We start from the raw sequence: 20,074 nt of genomic DNA on the forward strand, positions 1-20,074 counted from the left end.
CTTTCTTCCAGGAAAAGAAATTCCCTTGCCTGAAACCCTAGAAGTTCTCAGCTGGGAATATTTGAGATTCCAGTCTAGATGATGTGTTGAACAGTCAGAAAAGAGATAGTCATTCCTCTTGCCCGTATTTTGTTGTTACAGTCTTCCCTCTTTCTTATATTTTAACGTGTTAAAAGTGGTTTTCTTTCATGCCCTTGTTCAGTGATCCTCAAACTGTGGTCCCTAGAATAGTGACATCACTGTCACTCCCAAATCTATCTGAATCAAATTCTGTGGAGGAAAGGCCTAGCAATCTATGTTTTTGAATCCTCCAGACAATTCTGGTGTGCATTCAGAGCACCTAGTTAATTCTTAATTTTATCAATTACAGCTGTTTTCAGAGCACCTAGTTAATTCTTAATTTTATCAATTACAGCTGTTTTCAATCTGGTTGCTCATCAGAATTCAGAATTAATATTATAAAAAGAAAACCCTAATTGCCTCCTGAGATCTAATAAATCAAAAATCTTGGTAGTTAGGAGTGGGGATAGTCAGGATCAGTAGTTTTGATTTGGTTTGTTTCTAAAAAGTTCTTCTGGTAGTTTTGATGCACAGCCAGTAATCTAGTAGATAGTAGCATATCTTCTCATAATACTAATCAGTTTTTGACCAAAACAATACAAATAGAAATGTGTTTTTTGTAGACATAGAAGCATCCCAGCAGGGAACAGGCTTTCTAATTATATGACATATAATGGCAAATGTTGCCACAGCTTTGCCACAGAGGTTGAAAAGAACATTTATGACCTGTGTTGGTCAGCATTTGTTACACATATATATAGGGTAGAATTGGAAGATGGTGTCCTATTTCATGAGCTAAGTAGATGAGTTTTATTTCTTACCCTGGCATTTGTTCTTATGGCAAGACTTCATGTATTTGCTTCTTTAGATAAAGATGGCCCCATTGACTTGTGTTCAAAAGCTATATATGGTTAAGTATAGGCAGTTCCTAATTTAGAGCCTATGCATTCATGCACTTACCAGAAAGTAGTAATCATAAGATTATTGTAGGTATACTATGTAGCTGTGGGTACACACTATGGTCTTCATCTGGGCATCAGTGTTTATTTCAAAGCTAGTTGGAAAGAAGGAAGGTATACAAATAAGTAACTGAATTTAAAAACCAGTCCTACTTGTGAACCTAGTAAACCTTGACTATAGAATTTATACCTTGTTTTGACTACCTTCGTAATGGTAATTGCTCTGATTTTTATTATAAATGACTCTTCTTTCTCAACTGATTTAGCCACATTGTCATTTCTTAAACTGAAATAGAGGTATACATCCACTATATATTTTTAATTAAGAGTTAACAGGGAGAAGAAGCTCACACCTGTAATCCTAGCAACTCAGGAGGTGGAGATCAGAAGGATCATAGTTCTACGCCAGCCCAGGCAAAAAGTTCATGAGACCTCATCTCAATCAATAAAAGCTGTGTGGTGTTGTGTGCCTGTTTATGCCAGCTAACAGGAAGCATTAAGTGGAGAATTGGAGTTCATGCCAGTCAAGCCTATCCAAGAAATACCTAAAGCAAAAAGGGCTGGGTTGAGGCTGAAATGGTAGAATATCTGCCTGGTAAGCCCAAGGCCTTAAGTTCAACCCCCAGTACCATGAGGGGGAAAGTTATATTATCCTTATGTCCTGAAAATAGCTTTCTAGTGTCTAGCCCAGGGTGTTTCATACCTTTAGCTCATGTGATTTAAGAAGCATTTATTAAGGTATTGCCTGACTCTGTGGCCCACTGGTATGCTTCAGTGAAGGCAATGCCAGGTTTGGATCTAGGTGTTGATGAGAGACAAGTTGACAGCAAATGTAAGGTTTCCTCAGTGTAAGGAGAAGACTGGAAAGCATTGTCATAGTATTTTCAACGTGGATGCAGCAATAGTAGTAGTAGTGATAGAATTCACAATTCTCCTTTAGGAACATTGCCTCAGAGATGTTTTCCCATTTGCTCAGAAGTCAGTATTTTAATCACCAAATTTTTTCTCTGGAAAACAATATGAGTGGTTTATGTGCTTCATGAATAATGGATGAAATAGCAGAAACACCGCCTCTTCTAAAACTTACATGACCAAAGGCAAAGTCAATCCTCTGCATTAGAAAAAAACAAGTTATTTTCCCTATTGCTTCCTACTTTGCTAGTGTCAGACTTGCCTTTACTCCTTCCTATGGGTTTTTTCCCTTACATTTAATTGATACCATTGTAGAAGTACCCTCTTGGAGTTTTCATCTCCACAGAAATCTTTTGCAGGTATTCTGAAAGAAGAGAAAATTACTTACTTGTATTTCTTGTTCTCTGCAGATATACAAACCTAGTAGACCATCACCTGCCTGCCCTCTGTCCTCCCTGAGTTGAGGATAATTGGCTTGTTATTATTAGATACTATTATGATTATTATTTTCATTTCAAAAAGGCTTGAAGGCATACAGTTCAGAGCCATAGAGGAAAGGCACATTCAGACAGATGCATACCTCCTGCTGGGAGACAAAGTCAATAGCTTAGAAATTTAAAACCCTTTACTATCTGAACTGCTTTTACTGAAGCATAAGAACATACTGAGTAATAAAAACTGCATCCACAAACTATCAGAGAAACAGAATTAGAGTATTTTTAAATGTCTTTGGCATTGTGAATGCGAAAATTTGTAAATTTGCAAATGCCAATGTGAGTTTGGCAATCACATATACAGATAGATCCTTCATGTTCTGAAATAAGATCTTCATTTTATAATATCTAAAATTCTGTGTACATATTTACATGCATAGAAATATAGACATGAACTGGCAGAGAATCATTGTAGCAGCAGTTGATAAATTGCTGCAAACATGCTCTGCCCTGAATGGAGATCTCTTCTTGCTTAACCTGGCTTTGAATGGCTACATCTGGGAATAGGAAAAAGTCACTACCTTTCTAAGGCAGAAATAGAGAAGGTATGGAACCATTTCTCAGCTGCTGTTGTTTTGTGGATAACAGAAGCGAGCATTCCTGAAGGCCATCATGAAGGTTTCCTAAATACTCCTTTTGTTGTTGTTATGTTGGGTATTGAACCCCGGGCCTTGCATATGCTAGGCACATCCTCTACCATGGAGCTACATCCTCAGCTCCAAATATTTCCTTTTTTAAAAGGACAAAATTCGGGGCTGGGAGTGTAGCTTAGTGGTAGAATATTTGTCTAGCATGCTTGAGACCTTGGTTTTGATCCCCAGCATCACAGTAAATAAACAAACAAATAAATAAATAACAAAATGCATAGTTTTGATATTATGACTTGAAAAGGGACACAGGAGGGAACCTAGCTTGCCTACAACTGGGCAATATATGAGTCTTCCAAAAACTAATACTCTTTTTGACTCAACAGTAAGCACTGTTCAAAGAAAGAGTTCACATGGTGGGGGTGGGGGTCATAGATGTGATGCATCCACCTTTCTTCTTACAAAGGATGTGAGGTGTCCTCAAATATGCAGAGAGGTGGGTTGAGTATCATGTGTTAGGGTATATGTTGAAGTTTCCACACCATGAATTTTATGAAGATGAATACTCAAAGGTATTTCTCATTCATTATAAAATAATGAATGTTTACAACTCTGATTTTAAAAGGAGTTGAATTCATGGTAACTGAGCAACCTGAAATTCAATGTAGTTAATTTTGTAACATTTCTTAACAGAAGTCTGAAATGTATAATACTTTTCCAATTAAACTGTTAACTGTGTCATTTAGTACTGTCATGTAGGGCAGAGGCCCAACACAAAGAGAATAAGGCAGACATAGCATTGATGATACTCAGTGATTCTTTTCTAAACATAGAACAGTAATTTCATAACATGCTTATTGGTACTTTTTAAAAATAACTAGGTATTATAATTGAAAGTCGGTAGATTTTTGAAAATGTTCCAGCAGGATTTAGTATTACATGTACACTTTATGTTCAAATAAAGTGATTGTCCAATTGTTCAAAATTCTCCAAAATAGTTGGATTAAAATCCCAAGGCCTTGCCCTGTCCTTCAAGACCCCACATTGTTCATCTTCTAGGGACATCTAGACCTTACCATGTGTTCTCCTTGCTCACTGTCCTCCAACTACATGGGCCTTCTGGCCTTTCTTTGAGTACATCAAACATAGTTCTGCCGCATTATCTTTGGAATATATAAAGAAAGAACTCATTTTATATCAGTGGTGTTATCTCTGATAAGATTTTTTGACATTCAATTGACTCTGGATTATTTTTCTATAATATAATGAGTATCATCCTTAAAAAGTATTTTTTAATGAAATTAATAGGAACTCAACATTAGAAACTATGGAAAATACAAAAACTATACAAAGAGTAAACTAAATGACCCATAATTTTACTAATCCCCCAAAAAAATCACTGGTAAAAGGATGAATAATGGGACATTGTGACATAGCATAGTGTAAGAGTTAATGGAAGCACTGTGATACGTGACTGAATCTGATAACCAGCGTAACTGTTAAGTGACTAAGAAGCAGGTAATATATAAAGTGTGGATACATTAGACATTGGCTGATTCACATCTGTAACAGAGTAGAATAGAGCTGCATTAGGTTCTGTGATGCTACTGACAATGTCTTACAATTTAAACTTACAAATAGTTTATTTCTAGAGTTTTCCATTTAATATTGTAAGACTGAAGTTGACCCTGGATATCTTAAACCATAGAAAGTGAAAGGGAAGAAGTTCATATTGTAATCTTAATGTCCTCAAAATATTCCATTATATGTATTTATCATACATTGAAGCATCTTCTTACTCCCTTATTGAACATTTATATGGTTTTTGATGTCTTGAAGCACTTTTTAAAAATTAAATAATGATTATCTTTGTATACAGCTGTATGTGTCTCTTAAGATGAATTTTGGGGAAGGGGATGAATGTTTTAAAGTGACTAATGATATTTTATTGAAACATACCATCTCCATGCAAATAAAGTCTCTCTTAGAGGCAGGATTTTTTTAACTTTAGAGAGAGTTTTTGTATAAATGTCCTTATATATTTTGATTTTTTAAACTAATAAATGCTAGATATGTTTCCTGGTTAGGAACTGTATGTCCACTTTGTTTTTTAACTATTCCACATATTTCTGTTTATAAATGAGCCATTATTTGTTTAGCATCCTGATGGATATTGCTGATATTAAAACTATCTTTGCTTATTTATGTAAATTTCCAGGATTAGAATTGCTAAGTCAAAGGATTCAATATATTAAATTTTGACAAATATTGCTAGATCTCTCCCTCAAGTTTCATGAATTTATACTTTTGGAGACAGAGTTCTCTTCTCAGCCCCTCTGTAACACTAGGTCCTTTAATCTCATAGTGTGGTTGGTAACAGATGATGTCTAACTTTAACTTGTATTTAATTTTGAATGGGATTAGTCTTATTTCTTTTTAGTCATTTGTCTTCTCTGGACTATATTTTAAACACTGTCTTCAGTAAGATGAATGCATGTTAGGAGTAAATATTTTGCTTTTGCATTTCTTTCAAAATTATTGTCTTCAAGTTTGTGTTAGTATGAGTAAAAATGTTATGTAGTATTTTGTTCTTATTTTCATTTTTAAGTAGAAGATTCTCTTTTAAATTTTTTCATGAAAAAGTTTTAAATGTTTACTATATTTTACATACATTAATGTTACAAATGGGTGATGTATCACTGAATTTTTGAAAAGGCAAGGATAAAATTATGAACAGAATTTTGTCGTATATCTTTAGCACATAAATAAAGGTAACTATTTTTGATAACTCATTTATACTGTAGAGTTCTAAACTTAAGAAATTCATTAAAGTATTTGACTCAAAGGTGTCTTTCACTGAACTATGGTTTATGATAATGAATATATTCTCAACTGCAGTATGTATAACAATATGGTGATGATAGTTTTCTTAAATCCCACAAAAAGTAGTTCCACCTTGTCAATGAATATATTCCAAGATCTCCGCCCAGTGGATTGCTATGCCATATATAGTACTGAACCCTAAAATTTAATGCCTCGCACACCTTGGCTGAGCACTAATCAACACTGTGGCTTAACTCTTGTATTTTGAGGTGTGAGAACAAATGTAGCACAAATTTCTTTATCCTTTTTCACAATTTTCACAAATAGAAGATTCATTCTTGCCATAATAGATCTTACTGTGAACCTTCACCTTTTCACTTGAAGGAAATACTTTATTGTTTTTACTTGGTATTTCCGAATTGCAGGATCACTGCTTTTGCACTTGGAGTCATTCTAAAGTAAAATGAGGGTTACTTGAATATAAATTCTGCAATACTGAGACTGAAGATCTCACAACCAAGACAACTGTGGATAGTTAGGTAGAATATACAGCATTGGACACACTGGACAAAAGGATGAATCACACCCCAGGTGGCAAGGAACCAGTACATGAGATTTCATCAGACTACTCAGAAGGGAACACAATTTAAGACTATTTCTGGGATTTTGATGTAATATTTTCAGACTACAGTTGACCACAGGTAACTGAAACCAAGAAAAACACAGATAAAGGGGAACTATATACCTTACCTCATTTGACCCTTAAACTAATCTTTAAGCCTTATGAAAGGTTATGTGATCACTGTCAAGATTTCATAGTGGTAACCTGGAGCTAATGCCGTGACTGTATTTTTCCTTTTTTCCTTTTGTAAATAGATCCACAAAGATGAGAGGTCCTATACCCATCATAATATTCCTCATTATTGCTGCCATAAACAAAGTAGAAACTCCTACTCTGTATGTTACAGTCACTTTTATTTGAGTCTTGTTCTGTTCATTCATAAGTTGATTTCATATTCTTTAGATCATTTTACCCTTGAATCAAACTATGTAAGTTGGGGAAGACTAAAATCACCTTTTTAAAGGAAAAAAACTATCTCAAGGAAATTATTTATTTGAGGTCAGCAGTCAGTTAACAAAGAACCAGCATGAGAATCAAGGGCTTCTGAGTTTCAGTTATACAGTTGATGATCTGTCACTTGCTAAGCTGAATGTATAGAATTTGATGTAATTGTTGTCTCTGTTTTAAAAAAGGTTGAAAAATAAAGTAGAAAACAAACGTACAGTCTTCAGTTTTTTTCCATTTGCCTGGCACTTTGCAATAGTTCATTGCAAAACAAGGCTTATACATTTGTAAGATTCTGTCTTTGTCCTGAGAATATATTGATAGTTTTAGTATTCATAGGCCAAAAATCTTTAGAAAAAGGCCACTGAATTAAATTGATGAGAAATACACACATACACAAAATACACTAATTATTCTGACTACAACTTTCAGATATTAAAATGGTTTGAAGTACATGAACAAGATTAATGATTGGCACATCTTTTGGTAATGCCAAGACTTATTTTGGACTTACATGTATTTTGGATATAATAGAGTTCAGTTTTAATATTGTGTTAATATTGTTCATATTTTGGAATTATGAATTGTTCACATTTTTCAAAGATAATTCCTTAATTGCTTTTATAATGCCTATTTTTAGTGGAAAATTACCTTAATTTAAGTGAAAATCAGTAAGATTTGCCTTTCATTAAAACTTGCTGAAATCCCTGTGCGTACTCACCTACATCCTAGGAGGCTACCTCTGGGAACTCTTCTTAGTATTTTTGTACCCTCTGTCTTGCATAAATACTTATTCTCCCCCCAAAGATTACACTAAGGGTCATTGTCATTTAGAGATGACAGAGAACTGACTACCAGTAAGATTTTCACTTTCAGTTGCTTTTTGTTACACTGGAGATGAGTTTTCAGCCTTTCAAAAATTGTTTTTATTCAATTCTGATCCATTCGTGAGTTTAAGGGAAGTAGCAGACCACCCAGTTATAATAAAATGGTCTTTCCCATTGAAAACCTGTTTAGCTCTAATAAGGATCAAGCGTTACTGAGGATTATCTCTGTAATTTCAAAAATGAAATTATTCCATGTTCTAAAAGTCTATGGTATCACATAGGCGCCCAACATAACTTTTTAGAGGAAAAACAGGTTGAATCTAATCTTTGTCACTAATACTGACTGCATATGTCTTTTCTCTTGGAACAGCTCAATGGTTATTCGGGACTTAACTTTGCGTAGTGCTGCTAGCTTTGGTTCCTTCCACCTGATCCGTCTGCTGTATGATGAGTATATGTTCTACTTAGTAGAACATCGTGTTGCTCAAGCAACAGGAGAGACACCAATAGCAGTCATGGGAGAGGTAAGAGAGCTGAAAGAGCTATGATTCATACGTACGTATAAATTATGTATATATACATATAAAGACCCTGAATTATACTTCAGTCAATTATATACATGATTGATTAAAGCAGTGCTTCTTAAACAAGTGAGCCTCATACCCAAGAGAAGCTGTGGAATTATTGCAAGGAGTCCCTAAATCCCTGTTCATGGGGATTTGAGGGGGGGAGGTTATTTGTTTTATGTTTGTGGTGCTACAGTTTGAACTCAGGGCCTTGAGCTTGTTGGCAGGTACTCTACCAATTAAGCCATGCCTCCAGCCCTTTGTGCTTTAGTTATTTTTCAGATATGGTATCCTTTTTTCCCTTCTCATTCACAAAGTTTATCTCATCATTGGATTACTTCATAAATGGTTCATTATACCTAGAATCCTCTTTTCACCTCTCCTCGTCCGTTGTAATGCCTACTTCATCAGTTCCACAGGGAGGCACACTATGTTGTAAGATTGTCCTGCTCTTTCTGGTTTACATTTTTATTTTTCATTCTAACACTTACACAGTACTAATTACATGGTTCTCAGTACAGTTTGTAAAATCAACTATTTAACATTTGGAAATAGTAGAGGACTTTTGAGTCAGAAGACCTGAATTCTTCTAGTTCTTAAAAATCAAACATGTAAGTATAAAAAAAAGTATATATATATATATATATATATATATACACATATATATGTCACTTACATGTATAACTTAATATATTTATACTATATAAATGTATAAAAATAAATTACATATAGAAACAAATTATATCCATAAATTTATATTACATATTTAACTAACAACCCTGTGAATGAATACTGTTATACTTATTTTATAGATGATGAATTGAGTCACAGAGCCATTGAGTAACTTGCTAAATTGTAAAAATCAGGTCCTAAAACCAATCAACCTGGCACTAAAGTCTTTGCTGATAATCTGCTGTGCTTATTACCTGCTCCAGGCTGGGGTAGATTCAGAGCAAGAACAGTTGAGAAGGCAGTAGGGCAAGCCTATAAAATAGTCACAGACTTTGTGGGGCATTTGTTTGTCTTCATTAGTGCTTTCTCTGAGAGAGGTGCCAAGCCCAAAAAAAGGAAAAGACTTTCCTTTTAAATAAGTTAAAATAATTAATGAATATTTTCACTAATGTGAATTCAATATAGGAATAAAATTTAATTAGCGAATTTTAAAACTGACACTACAATATTTGCACAGGTAGGGAGAGATCAACACATATTTTACATATTCACAAAATGTACAAACAAAATATTATTTTTACTTCCATTATAGCACTATCATTTAATTTGTCAAAATGAAAGCTACCATGTGCTAGATCTCCCCCAAACTAGAAATAGCTTCACAGTCCCCATAGGTTTTCTTCTAAAATGTCAATCTGCTACTATATTAATATTTTCTAGCAAGTTATTTTTAGGGCATTTTAGGGCATTTTTTAGGGTTTTTTTCCCTAAATGATAGAAAGCAGAATTTATATAATTTTCAAACTTTTATTTAAATATTTTAAATGTGCCCATAGGCATTCTGGCAATGGTGAAATTTTAAGAGTAGGAATAAAATAAACAAGTTACAACTGTTTGCATACCTGTTAAATACAAATTTTAAAAATCAGAAGTCATTTAGTACAACTCTGACAAAAACTCAGAAGAAAAATATCCTTGTATTTGAATTTTATGGCTGTTTAGAATCTGTCTCTTTAAAGTAATGCATAGTTCAATAATATGTTCATTCACTGAATCTGTGAAGTTTTGATTGCTTTATAAAATTTTTTCATGAAAAACATTTTTATATTTAATACTGGAATGTTTATATTTCTGTCATAATTATACTTACTTGATATTACATCTAAATCACCTCTGTAGCCAATTTTTAAAATAAAGAAATAGAAACCAAAGATGCTTTTAATTGTTCAGCCATAGATATCAATATAAGAAAGATAATGTTCTAGTAATATATTTAGGGAAAAAATTGAAAAACCCATAAAGATTTATCATATAAAGCCAGATGTCTTGAATTCATCAAAGTTAATGTAATCAAATCAAAAGAAGAAAAAAAAATCTTTAAAACCGAAAACTGAAAGAAAAGCAATAATAATTCAACTGACAGGTTTTTTAGATAAAAGTTCAGTGAGAGTATCATTTAGTAGAAGGACAACTATATGTATAAATAAGTGTGGATCCTTAAGTAAAATCAAACCAAAGGAAAAAAAATTTCAGTTAGTATTTTAGTACAACTAGGGAATATACTGAAAATGTGCCTGTGGAACAGTAGATTGTTTCAAATAATATTTTTTGAAGAATGAATTCTATTCCAACTTTGTTTTCTGCAGGGGATAAAAGCATCTTGGATACCAGGGGTGGTGGCGCATACCTGTAAACCCAGCACTTTGGAGGCTGAGGCTGAAGTCTCAATCCTTCAAGGCCAGACTGGGCTATAAAGGGAGTTCCATGCCAGTCTCAGCTTTATAAAGAGAACCTTTCTCAAAAAGAAAAAAAGTATAGTTTAGAAAATGTATGAAATACTTGTCAAAAGCTATATTGTTAATTACTATTTGTAAGAAAGCTTGTTTTCAGTTAATATTATTCTAATTTGAAGTCAGACCTTGTTATAATCACCATGCTAGGTATTTTACATTCTCATTTAATAGTCACCAAAACCTTTCAAAAGATATGTTAGCATTCCCTTTTCACCAGTGAGGAAAACAGGTTGCAAGTTAGTCCAACTAAAAACTAGCAAGTGCTAAAACTAACTTTACAAAGTAGGTCTGTCTCACTCCAGATAGCCAAACTGACTTAGGCCACATTTAAATTTTTCACCATGTAAATTACTTATTTATAGTTTCAGAATGTGGACTATTTATTAACTTTGTTTTATCTGTAATGTACAATTCCCCCAAACTTTATATAAATGCACACACAATCATTCTCTCTCTCACACAATAGTATGCATCAGATGTTAGATGCCTAACATGCAGCTTTTGTAATTTTGATCCAAGTCTTTTTCTCTGCTTTACAGGATGTCTCTTGATAGTCCTGCCACCATTCCCCCTTCCACATTTTGTTAGTAGATGTTAAGAATATGCAAACTAAATGAAATATTAGTTTAAGCAAATTGCAGTTGAGAACCAAATCTGCCAGAAAAATAACAACAAAAAATTACACCCTTCATCTCCTTCATAGCCACCCACAAACCAGATCTAAATTGAAGTTTTATAATTTGTAATTTGCTTCAGCTGTTAGTCTTTTCCTCTATATTACCATAATTTCACAACTTGTAAATCAATTATAAAATGATCCCCTGGAATAGGCATGGGAGAGGCCCTACTTATGACCTCATCCTCGAAGTTCTAGGAATTTGTTCCAAAGAAACTATCCTATTTATTCCTCTTTTCTTCTGTTTTGTCATTTTATTCATTCTTGCCTTTCATTTGAGAAAAAAGCCTGTTGACTTAGGGCCCAGCCTATTGGCTTACAACCCCTCACTTCTGGAATCCTTGCTCATTAGCTTCCTGTACTTGGTTTCCTTCCCTGTGTAACCTCTCCTTCCATCCTCTTCAGGAAATGGAGAGAATTCTGCTTATAATTGTAGTCTAAGCACACCCCACAATAAACACTAAGAAAAATACAAGGAAGTAAAAAAGAAGGAAGGACAAATTATCAACTCGTTCATGTGTGATATACTGGATTTCTTTACTCAGGAAAGTGAAGTTCCCAGACCAACCACACTTCCTCCCTGGAATATTTCACACAGAAGGTCAAAGATTTCATAAAACATTTCAGCAACTAAAATGGTCATTGTAGACATTAGGAGAGAAATCTTCAGCACTAAATCTTTTCAGTAAAACCTACCACTAGGTTAGGTGTTTAGAAAAGAATTAGTCTGGTAGGTGCTTGGAAAGCCCCAAGAGTAAGGTAGGTGTCAAAAGTTCCCTAGATTAGATTAAGCATGACAACTCCACCTACTGGCCTCTTTGTCACACTCCATTATCCTGTGTCTAGCCCAAGTGGCTTTGGGTGTGAAATTGACTTTATGGTAGTTTTTGCTCTTGGCAGATGGTGGTTGCTGGTCCTTCTGATAAAGAGAAGGATCCTTCATTTGAAATGGGCAAGTTCTTAAATTCACAGGAATTCCTTTCTCCTTTACTTTATGCCATTGTTGTTCTAAAATCATTGCTATAAAATGTCAAAAATGAGAGATTCTTTACAATGTAATGATAGTACAAGCACTTTAAGTCCTTCTCCTCTGGTATAATAAGTTAATGTCATTCTTTCCAATTAGATAGTGCTGGTGACCTCAAGGGGAGCCAGTTGAGTTAGGAGCATGGTTCTTTCTTCTCACACATAGTTTTATTTGCATTAAGAACATGCTGCCAGCCCTAACATTTGCAGGGCCCAGGGTACCGTATGTCTAAATATTTTAAAAGTTGTGAACCAAACTATACGTAAATCTGTTCTATCCACCCACCTTGACAGATGTATCTTGATAACTGGGAAGTCTGGACTTAAATTTAAAAATCTCCATCTCCTGCAACTTCCATGCTAGAAAATAGTATCATAAACATAGCCAGCCTCTGACCCCTACATACCTCTTTTCTCTTGCGCATCATAACTTCCCATCTAATACTGTGGATAACTTTGTGCTCATATTCGTGGATACCTCAGCCCATTGTTCAAGGTTTTTCTACCCTTTATAAATAACTGCTCTCTATTGGCTGCTCCTTCTTTTCTTTGAGGGGTAGACTTACAGAAGAAACCTGCACAGGCATGGGAAGGAATGCAGGGCCTTTGGGCAGGGTTATCTGGGGTCTCACATAGTAGAAGTGTGGTTGGCTATGAGGAGGAAAAGAGGGAAACACAGGCTCCAAGGAGTCACAGCCACTTGGCTTTGAGGGGAGCAGTCTAAGACAGGCAGGGCTCTCCATAGAGTGGGGCTCAAGGCAGAGGCTCCTCTTGTTTTAGCCTAATGGTGATGTTTGATGTTCCTGCTATTGAAACTACTTTTCTCTTCCAAAGTATCTGAGGCCTGTATTCTTACTTGAACACTTCACTACCTTCCTGCTTGTTCTCTCATGACTACTTCTTAGAGATTTTGAAACAATATAAAGGTACATGTGTTGCTGTGTCTCTAGCGGGGCAAAAGCCTGGATGGTTAAAGCTATGAGGCAGATATTCTGCCCTGTGTGCAGAATGCTAGCAGCATATGTTGCCAGGACACCTGGCAAACTCTAAAGAATAAGACCAACAGCAATGGCAGGGTGGAATTTTGCCTTTGTGTGGAACAAACTGTTAGAAATCATGGTTGTCTTAGCAGGCCTCAATAAAAACTATTTTAAAATGTATTGAAAAGTACACATACAGGAAAAAGTTACCAAGGAACCTAAGTGAAATATTAGTACTCCTGGCAAATATTATAAAATTGTAAATTTCTTTAACATCAGCAAATATTTGTTTCTGAGTTGAGAAACCCTATGCCAATATTAAATGTAAAATGTTTTCATGAATCTGGTTCTCAGTTTGGAAACATTTAATGAAAAGAATGCTTCAGAACCCCTTAAAATGGAAAATTTAAGACATTTCTATTATCCAAAACATCCGTTTGGCACTACCTAATCTTAACCTCAATTAATAAAAAAAAATCATAGAGAACTGCTGAGCTATAGAGTAGACCCTTGGTGTTCTTGGGTATAGGAGACTGCCATTGAGAAAAAGCCATGAATGCTCAGAATACATGGAGTTCAATACTGTAAAATTACTCAAATTTTTCTATCCCGACCTAGATCTGAGCATCCATAAGTTGAAACCACATGGAGTAAGCTAAAATATTGCTACAAAAATGACTGTTGTACACATTAATACTGCTCACCAAAAACTAGATCTTATTTCATGACCTTTATCCCCAGTGTTAAGTATGCTTGAGTCATCTTTCCCATAATGCCACCAAAGTTCTGCTAAAGGCATTCCATTTTTCAACAAATCCAAAATTTTCACTTTATCACTTAAATTAAGTATATTACAAGTGATTTTTGGCCTGGGAGGATTACCATAACTTTTACCTTGGTTGGAGCACCATGTGCTTTGTTGGGAGGCAAATTTTCACAAAATTAAGGGCAGAGAAACACTTAGCAGATCAACCAGTGATCTAAACACAGCTGATGATAACACGGGACTGACTGAGAGCTTCTCCACATCAATTGAGCTGCATAATGTATGTGGGAATTTAAATTTTTTGTTTATGAAATTTCTTTTGACTTTTTTTGTATTTATTTTTTTAACCATCCTAGGCCCAAACATACAAATAAGGAGGGCTTATTATTTATAATTTGTAAATGTCAGAATGTTCCAAAGTTCAAGCTGAGTATAGAAAGTTGAAAAAATTAGAATTGAGGCTGAGTAAGGTGGCTCTAGCCTTAGCCACTTGGGAGGTGGAGATCCAGAGGATTGTGGTTCAAAGGCCAGCCCAGGCAAACAAAAAGTTCATAAGACTTCATCTCAACCAGTGCTAGGCATGGTGGTGCATACCTATCACCTATCATCCCAGCATCAAGGTGAAGCAAAAATAGAGCATTCAGTCTAGGTAAGTCCAGGCATAAGAGACTCTATGCCAAAAATAACTAATGCAAAAAGAGCTGATAGAGTGGCTCCGACGTAAAAGCGCTTGCCTAGTAAGCACAGGATCCTGAGTTCAATGGGCAGTGCTGCCAAAAAAAGAACTGAGTAGGATGATCCAAATCTGCATGTGAACAATCTTTCTGTTTCTGTAGGGATGGCTTTAAAGAGTCTCATTTTTTAATTAATTTCTTAGATGAGCAGAGAGAGAAGCAGTTGGTTTGGTGATGGTTTATAATTTTCATCTGAGCTCATCATCTATTTCTACCACACCAGCAAACACACAACACACACACACCCTATCCATGTTCAGGTCAGCTCATCTCATGGTATTTGCTTGCATCATAAATGACTTTATGAATACATAAAATGACTTCCAAAGCCAGCCTGTCATTGAATTTATAGTGTCATCAACCTTATGTCAAAATCTGAGGTACAGTTTCATTCACAGGCTATTCTCAAAGCCCCACACAGCTAGAGGCATTTCACTTTGAAATCATTGTCTCATGACTACTGAAAGGAATTTTAGGGTTTTTAAAACAGTATTTAAAAATGTGAGTTCTGAAAACAATATGGCTTGGTAGAAGCACTATTGTAGGTCCTTTTGCAAATATGAGCCCATTTAATCCTCATTAACCCTGTCTGATACATTCATAAGGAAATCTAAAGCTCAAGGAGTTTAACTTGCTAGACACATAACAGATAGTGGTAGAGTTGTGTTTCTAAACCAGGTCAAGCTGGTCTATATCCTGTGTTTTCCTTCCCATGCTGTAGTCTACACTTGAATTTAAATTCTGTATTTCCAACCATTACTAAGGACTATATTTGACTGTCTTATACTCTGGATTAGATTTTTAAAAATTGATTCTGCACTGACAGTCTAAGTAATAATGTGTACAATTAAACCATCACATTTTGGGCCATTTAATGATGAACTTAAAAGTTAAAATAAATAGAACAGATAACATAAAGCATATGCACACTTTAATAATACTGTATTGTAACAGGAAAAATAGCCTGCAGGCAGTTTTGCATGTTGAACCAAATGATTCATGGAAATACAAAGAATCCAGCAGCATTCTTTGGTATGTAGCCAAAGTGATAATCAGAGGCAAACTAATTCAATGCTTTCAAAAACACAACCAACAAAATAGAAGAGGGAAATAAGTCAATTAAATGAGAAAATGGCAACATTAGGGAAGAAGCATAAACATAATTAGTTCTAACTAAACAAAGCTAGACTTGAATTCAATCTTAACTAATAAAAATGAATGAAAGGTTTTATAACTCCTTATAAAATGAGGGGAATGAATTCTCTTTAGGCTTTATGCAAGTCAAAAGATAGTCTGTCCCAAAGAATCTCCATAGTCCAACCAGAAGATAGAAACCACTTCAGAGAATTTTAGTCACTTGTTTTTACTGTCTATGACAGCTTAAAGATCATTCCTAGAGCAAATAGTTCATTGGCGTAAACTCGCAAAATGTATAGATAGATAAATTACATACGTATTTTCTTCCTACATACCTATATTTATTTTTTTTTTTCATTTTTCTTTTATTATTCATATGTGCATACAAGGCTTGGTTTATTTCTCCCCCCTGCCCCCACCCCCTCCCTTACCACCCACTCCACCCCCTCCCTTACCACCCACTCCACCCCCTCCCGCTCCCCCCCTCAATACCCAGCAGAAACTATTTTGCCCTTATCTCTAATTTTGTTGTAGAGAGAGTATAAGCAATAATAGGAAGGAACAAGGGGTTTTGCTGGTTGAGATAAGGATAGCTATACAGGGCATTGACTCACATTGATTTCCTGTGCGTGGGTGTTACCTTCTAGGTTAATTCTTTTTAATCTAACCTTTTCTCTAGTTCCTGGTCCCCTTTTCCTATTGGCCTCAGTTGCTTTAAGGTATCTGCTTTAGTTTCTCTGCATTAAGGGCAACAAATGCTAGCTAGTTTTTTAGGTGTCTTACCTATCCTCACCCCTCCCTTGTGTGCTCTCGCTTTTATCATGTGCTCATAGTCCAATCCCCTTGTTGTGTTTGCCCTTGATCTAATGTCCACATATGAGGGAGAACATACGATTTTTGGTCTTTTGAGCCAGGCTAACCTCACTCAGAATGATGTTCTCCAATTCCATCCATTTACCAGCGAATGATAACATTTCGTTCTTCTTCATGGCTGCATAAAATTCCATTGTGTATAGATACCACATTTTCTTAATCCATTCGTCAGTGCTGGGGCATCTTGGCAGTTTCCATAACTTGGCTATTGTGAATAGTGCCGCGATAAACATGGATGTGCAGGTGCCTCTGGAGTAACAGTCTTTTGGGTATATCCCCAAGAGTGGTACATACCTATATTTAAAGCTACTACTGTTCTCAGCACTGGTCTGCAGTACAAGCCCAAAGCATTCCTTTATTCTGAATCTGTGTCAACTGCTCTTACAGTAGCTGATGGGCTTCCAAATAAGTACTAGTCTTTTCTAGTTAAAGCTTTCAACTGTTTGACCCATCAGTTGGTGATAAGGCCTCAAGTCAGCAGGAATTGTTAGGGTACTGTGGTAAGTTTACTTTTGATTCTGCTGTATGTGTGGCCTGTGTTCCCTTGCAACTGGCATGCCAGCACCTGGGCATCTGGCTGCCGACCTCCATACAACATAGATCCTTACAGAATCATTGAGTGGTGCTAACACAAGAGGGCTTTCTAAGGTCTTTATGGCTGCTTGTGATGCAACTGGTTATACAAGTTGGTTCTCATAAACTGTCGAAAGGACCAGGATATATCCTATTCCTACTGCATGACCTTAATGGTAGAGTTGATCAGTAGGCCTTCATTTGGCTGTGGAGTTTAAAATTGTTCTGGCCTTACTACCCCATAGCTTTTAGTTCCCTCAATTTTGATTTCCACATCCAGCTCTGGCTTGACTTATATCTAGAATTAACAACTTTCAACTGTATGATCCTCATAACTTCTCAGATGCATATATGGTTTTAAGAAGCCTAGAAATTGGACCACATGGTTTTAAAACTTTCACAGACTAGTAGAAAGTTGTCTTTAAAAATCCAAAGTCTTTTATCATTTCTAAGCCTATTGGAACATCTGAATTTCGAATAAAGACCCACTACTTTTTAAAAAGTAATGTTGACCATTTTTTTAAAAAATGGAGACTTTGCAGTTTCACTTTTGGGGGGTGGTGGAAGGGTGGTTAGCTCTGTTACCTTTGCTATTCAGTTTTTAATTTAGTGTATCCATCTTTGTTGACCCTGAGAGACTCAAAATGTACTTTCTTGCTGTTAAGTTATCATCAACCTGCTGAACCAAAGTAGAAAATAATATCTAAGCTGACAATTACTAATTAGTCCATATTGTTTGCATTAGTAGTGACCAGGTGCCTTTCCTTTTTCTACAGTGGGATGCTATTATCTTGGTAAACAGGAATATCAGTTAATTAAGAAAAAAGTCTTATTTGAAAATGTGTACAAAAGAATATCTCAACTTTGGGGCTTACTACTATGTTTTTTTCATTCTCACTAAATCAGAGCTTTAAAAATAGTTCAGCCAAACTGCTGGACAGTGTTTCTGTAATTAGAGACTATGGCTGGACTCATTGGCCATGCATTAGGGGGTGGAGCTGATGTATCCTGCACATCCATCTTCATCCAGGTCATCTAGGCACCTATTTCTTCATTGCTGAACTGGAATAATAGAAAGGAAAATGGAGTATGGAAGGCAAAGAAAATTATCCTTTTGCAAAGAAGCAAAGACAGCTAAATTGTGACATAATTTAAATTTCAAATTTGACAAGTTTGATTGAAAAATTATGTGACCCATGTAGTTACAGGTCAAAATGGTCACTATTTTACACTTTTTAAAAGTCATAGTGTTTTTTTTTAACCACAAACTAATAGAATATGATTTTATTCTTCCTAATAGTAACTATTGCACAAATGTTATTGTTTTGCAGTTTGGTGATTTAAATGCAGTGTCTCCTAGCAATCTGGATAAAGGTAAGAATTGAAAATATATATTTTTGAGGACTTTTTTGAGAAATTTTGAGAAAAGAAAATGTGGCACCTGTCTGTGGTAACTCTGATACTCTGAAAATAGCATACAACTCCTATGTGAATGTGATAGTCCCATCTTTTGGAATCCGTCGTTATTTCACCATTTACTCCATCCCCATGCTTTCTTTATATGAGAGTCACTAAATGCAGAAAATTAAATTTAAATGCTGTTCCAGTTTTCTTTAACTTTTTGACTGAAGCTCATTGTAAGTAACAAATTATTTCTGACCATGGCCAGGATCCTAGAGAGAAATGATAAAATTGGGACAGACATTCTTATTCATGGCCCACCAGACTAGAAAAAAAAGATTCCTCCATCTACCTATCTCAGCAGAAAAAGAATTAAGAGGTAGCAATGACATTTATTGCAAAAGCAAAATTAGTAGTGTACAGATAAAGAGGGTCACATATACACTTCTGAAATTTTAATACCGGCATTGCCACTCTAGTGTGTACTGTGATGTATACATGGTGTATATCTCTGAAGAGCCAAATTATATATATAATTGTATATATATATATATATATATATATATATATATACACACACACAATTAAAAAGAATAACGAGGGCTTAGGGGAAGTAGGGTTAGGATAGAGCATAGTACCCAACTTTATAAACAGCACAAACAAAAAGTTATGATAAAAATACCAATACAGTTTTTAAAAACATGTACATTTTCTAATAAAGAAACACTGTAATAAATATAGCTCTTTCTTTAAAAGGGGGGATGTGTCTTAGGTTTTAAGGAATTGTTACTGATTATTGGCTTATGGAGACAAGAACAAAATTTGCAACAACTGGGGAAAACAACACAATTAGACCTTCCATGCCAGAGCCAGTGGGGAAACTGAGATAATAGGAAGGATTCAGAGAGTCTGCAAAAAGATGCAGTGCTGTTCTCCAGATTGTGCTGTCCTAAGGTACTCAGTTGTCAGCTCTGTGTCTTGAGAGTGGAAAACATTAATATGCTGGGAAAAGTCATATATGAATAAACACCCCTCTCATGAGATAGTCTTGTCTGTCAAGTTTCTGCTTACCAATTGTGCTTGCTTTAATTTCCCATTTTAGTAAGATGTATAGTACCAAATCAGGAAAATCATGCCCTCTAAAAAAAT

General features: G+C 35.2%; 1 protein-coding gene across 1 annotated transcript in view; it reads left to right on the forward strand.

The window, feature by feature from the left end:
* The window catches only part of Rfx3 (regulatory factor X3), a 194,637-nt gene that overhangs the window by 167,232 nt on the left and 7,331 nt on the right, over positions 1 to 20,074 (forward strand). Inside the window, exons 15-16 of the mRNA XM_074051958.1 lie at positions 8,099 to 8,252; positions 18,856 to 18,898. Of these exons, the coding sequence (XP_073908059.1) occupies positions 8,099 to 8,252; positions 18,856 to 18,898 (197 nt within the window). The remainder of the gene's footprint in view (positions 1 to 8,098; positions 8,253 to 18,855; positions 18,899 to 20,074) is intronic.

The sequence above is a fragment of the Castor canadensis genome, chromosome 13, assembly GCF_047511655.1.
Source record: "Castor canadensis chromosome 13, mCasCan1.hap1v2, whole genome shotgun sequence".
NCBI lineage: Eukaryota > Metazoa > Chordata > Mammalia > Rodentia > Castoridae > Castor > Castor canadensis.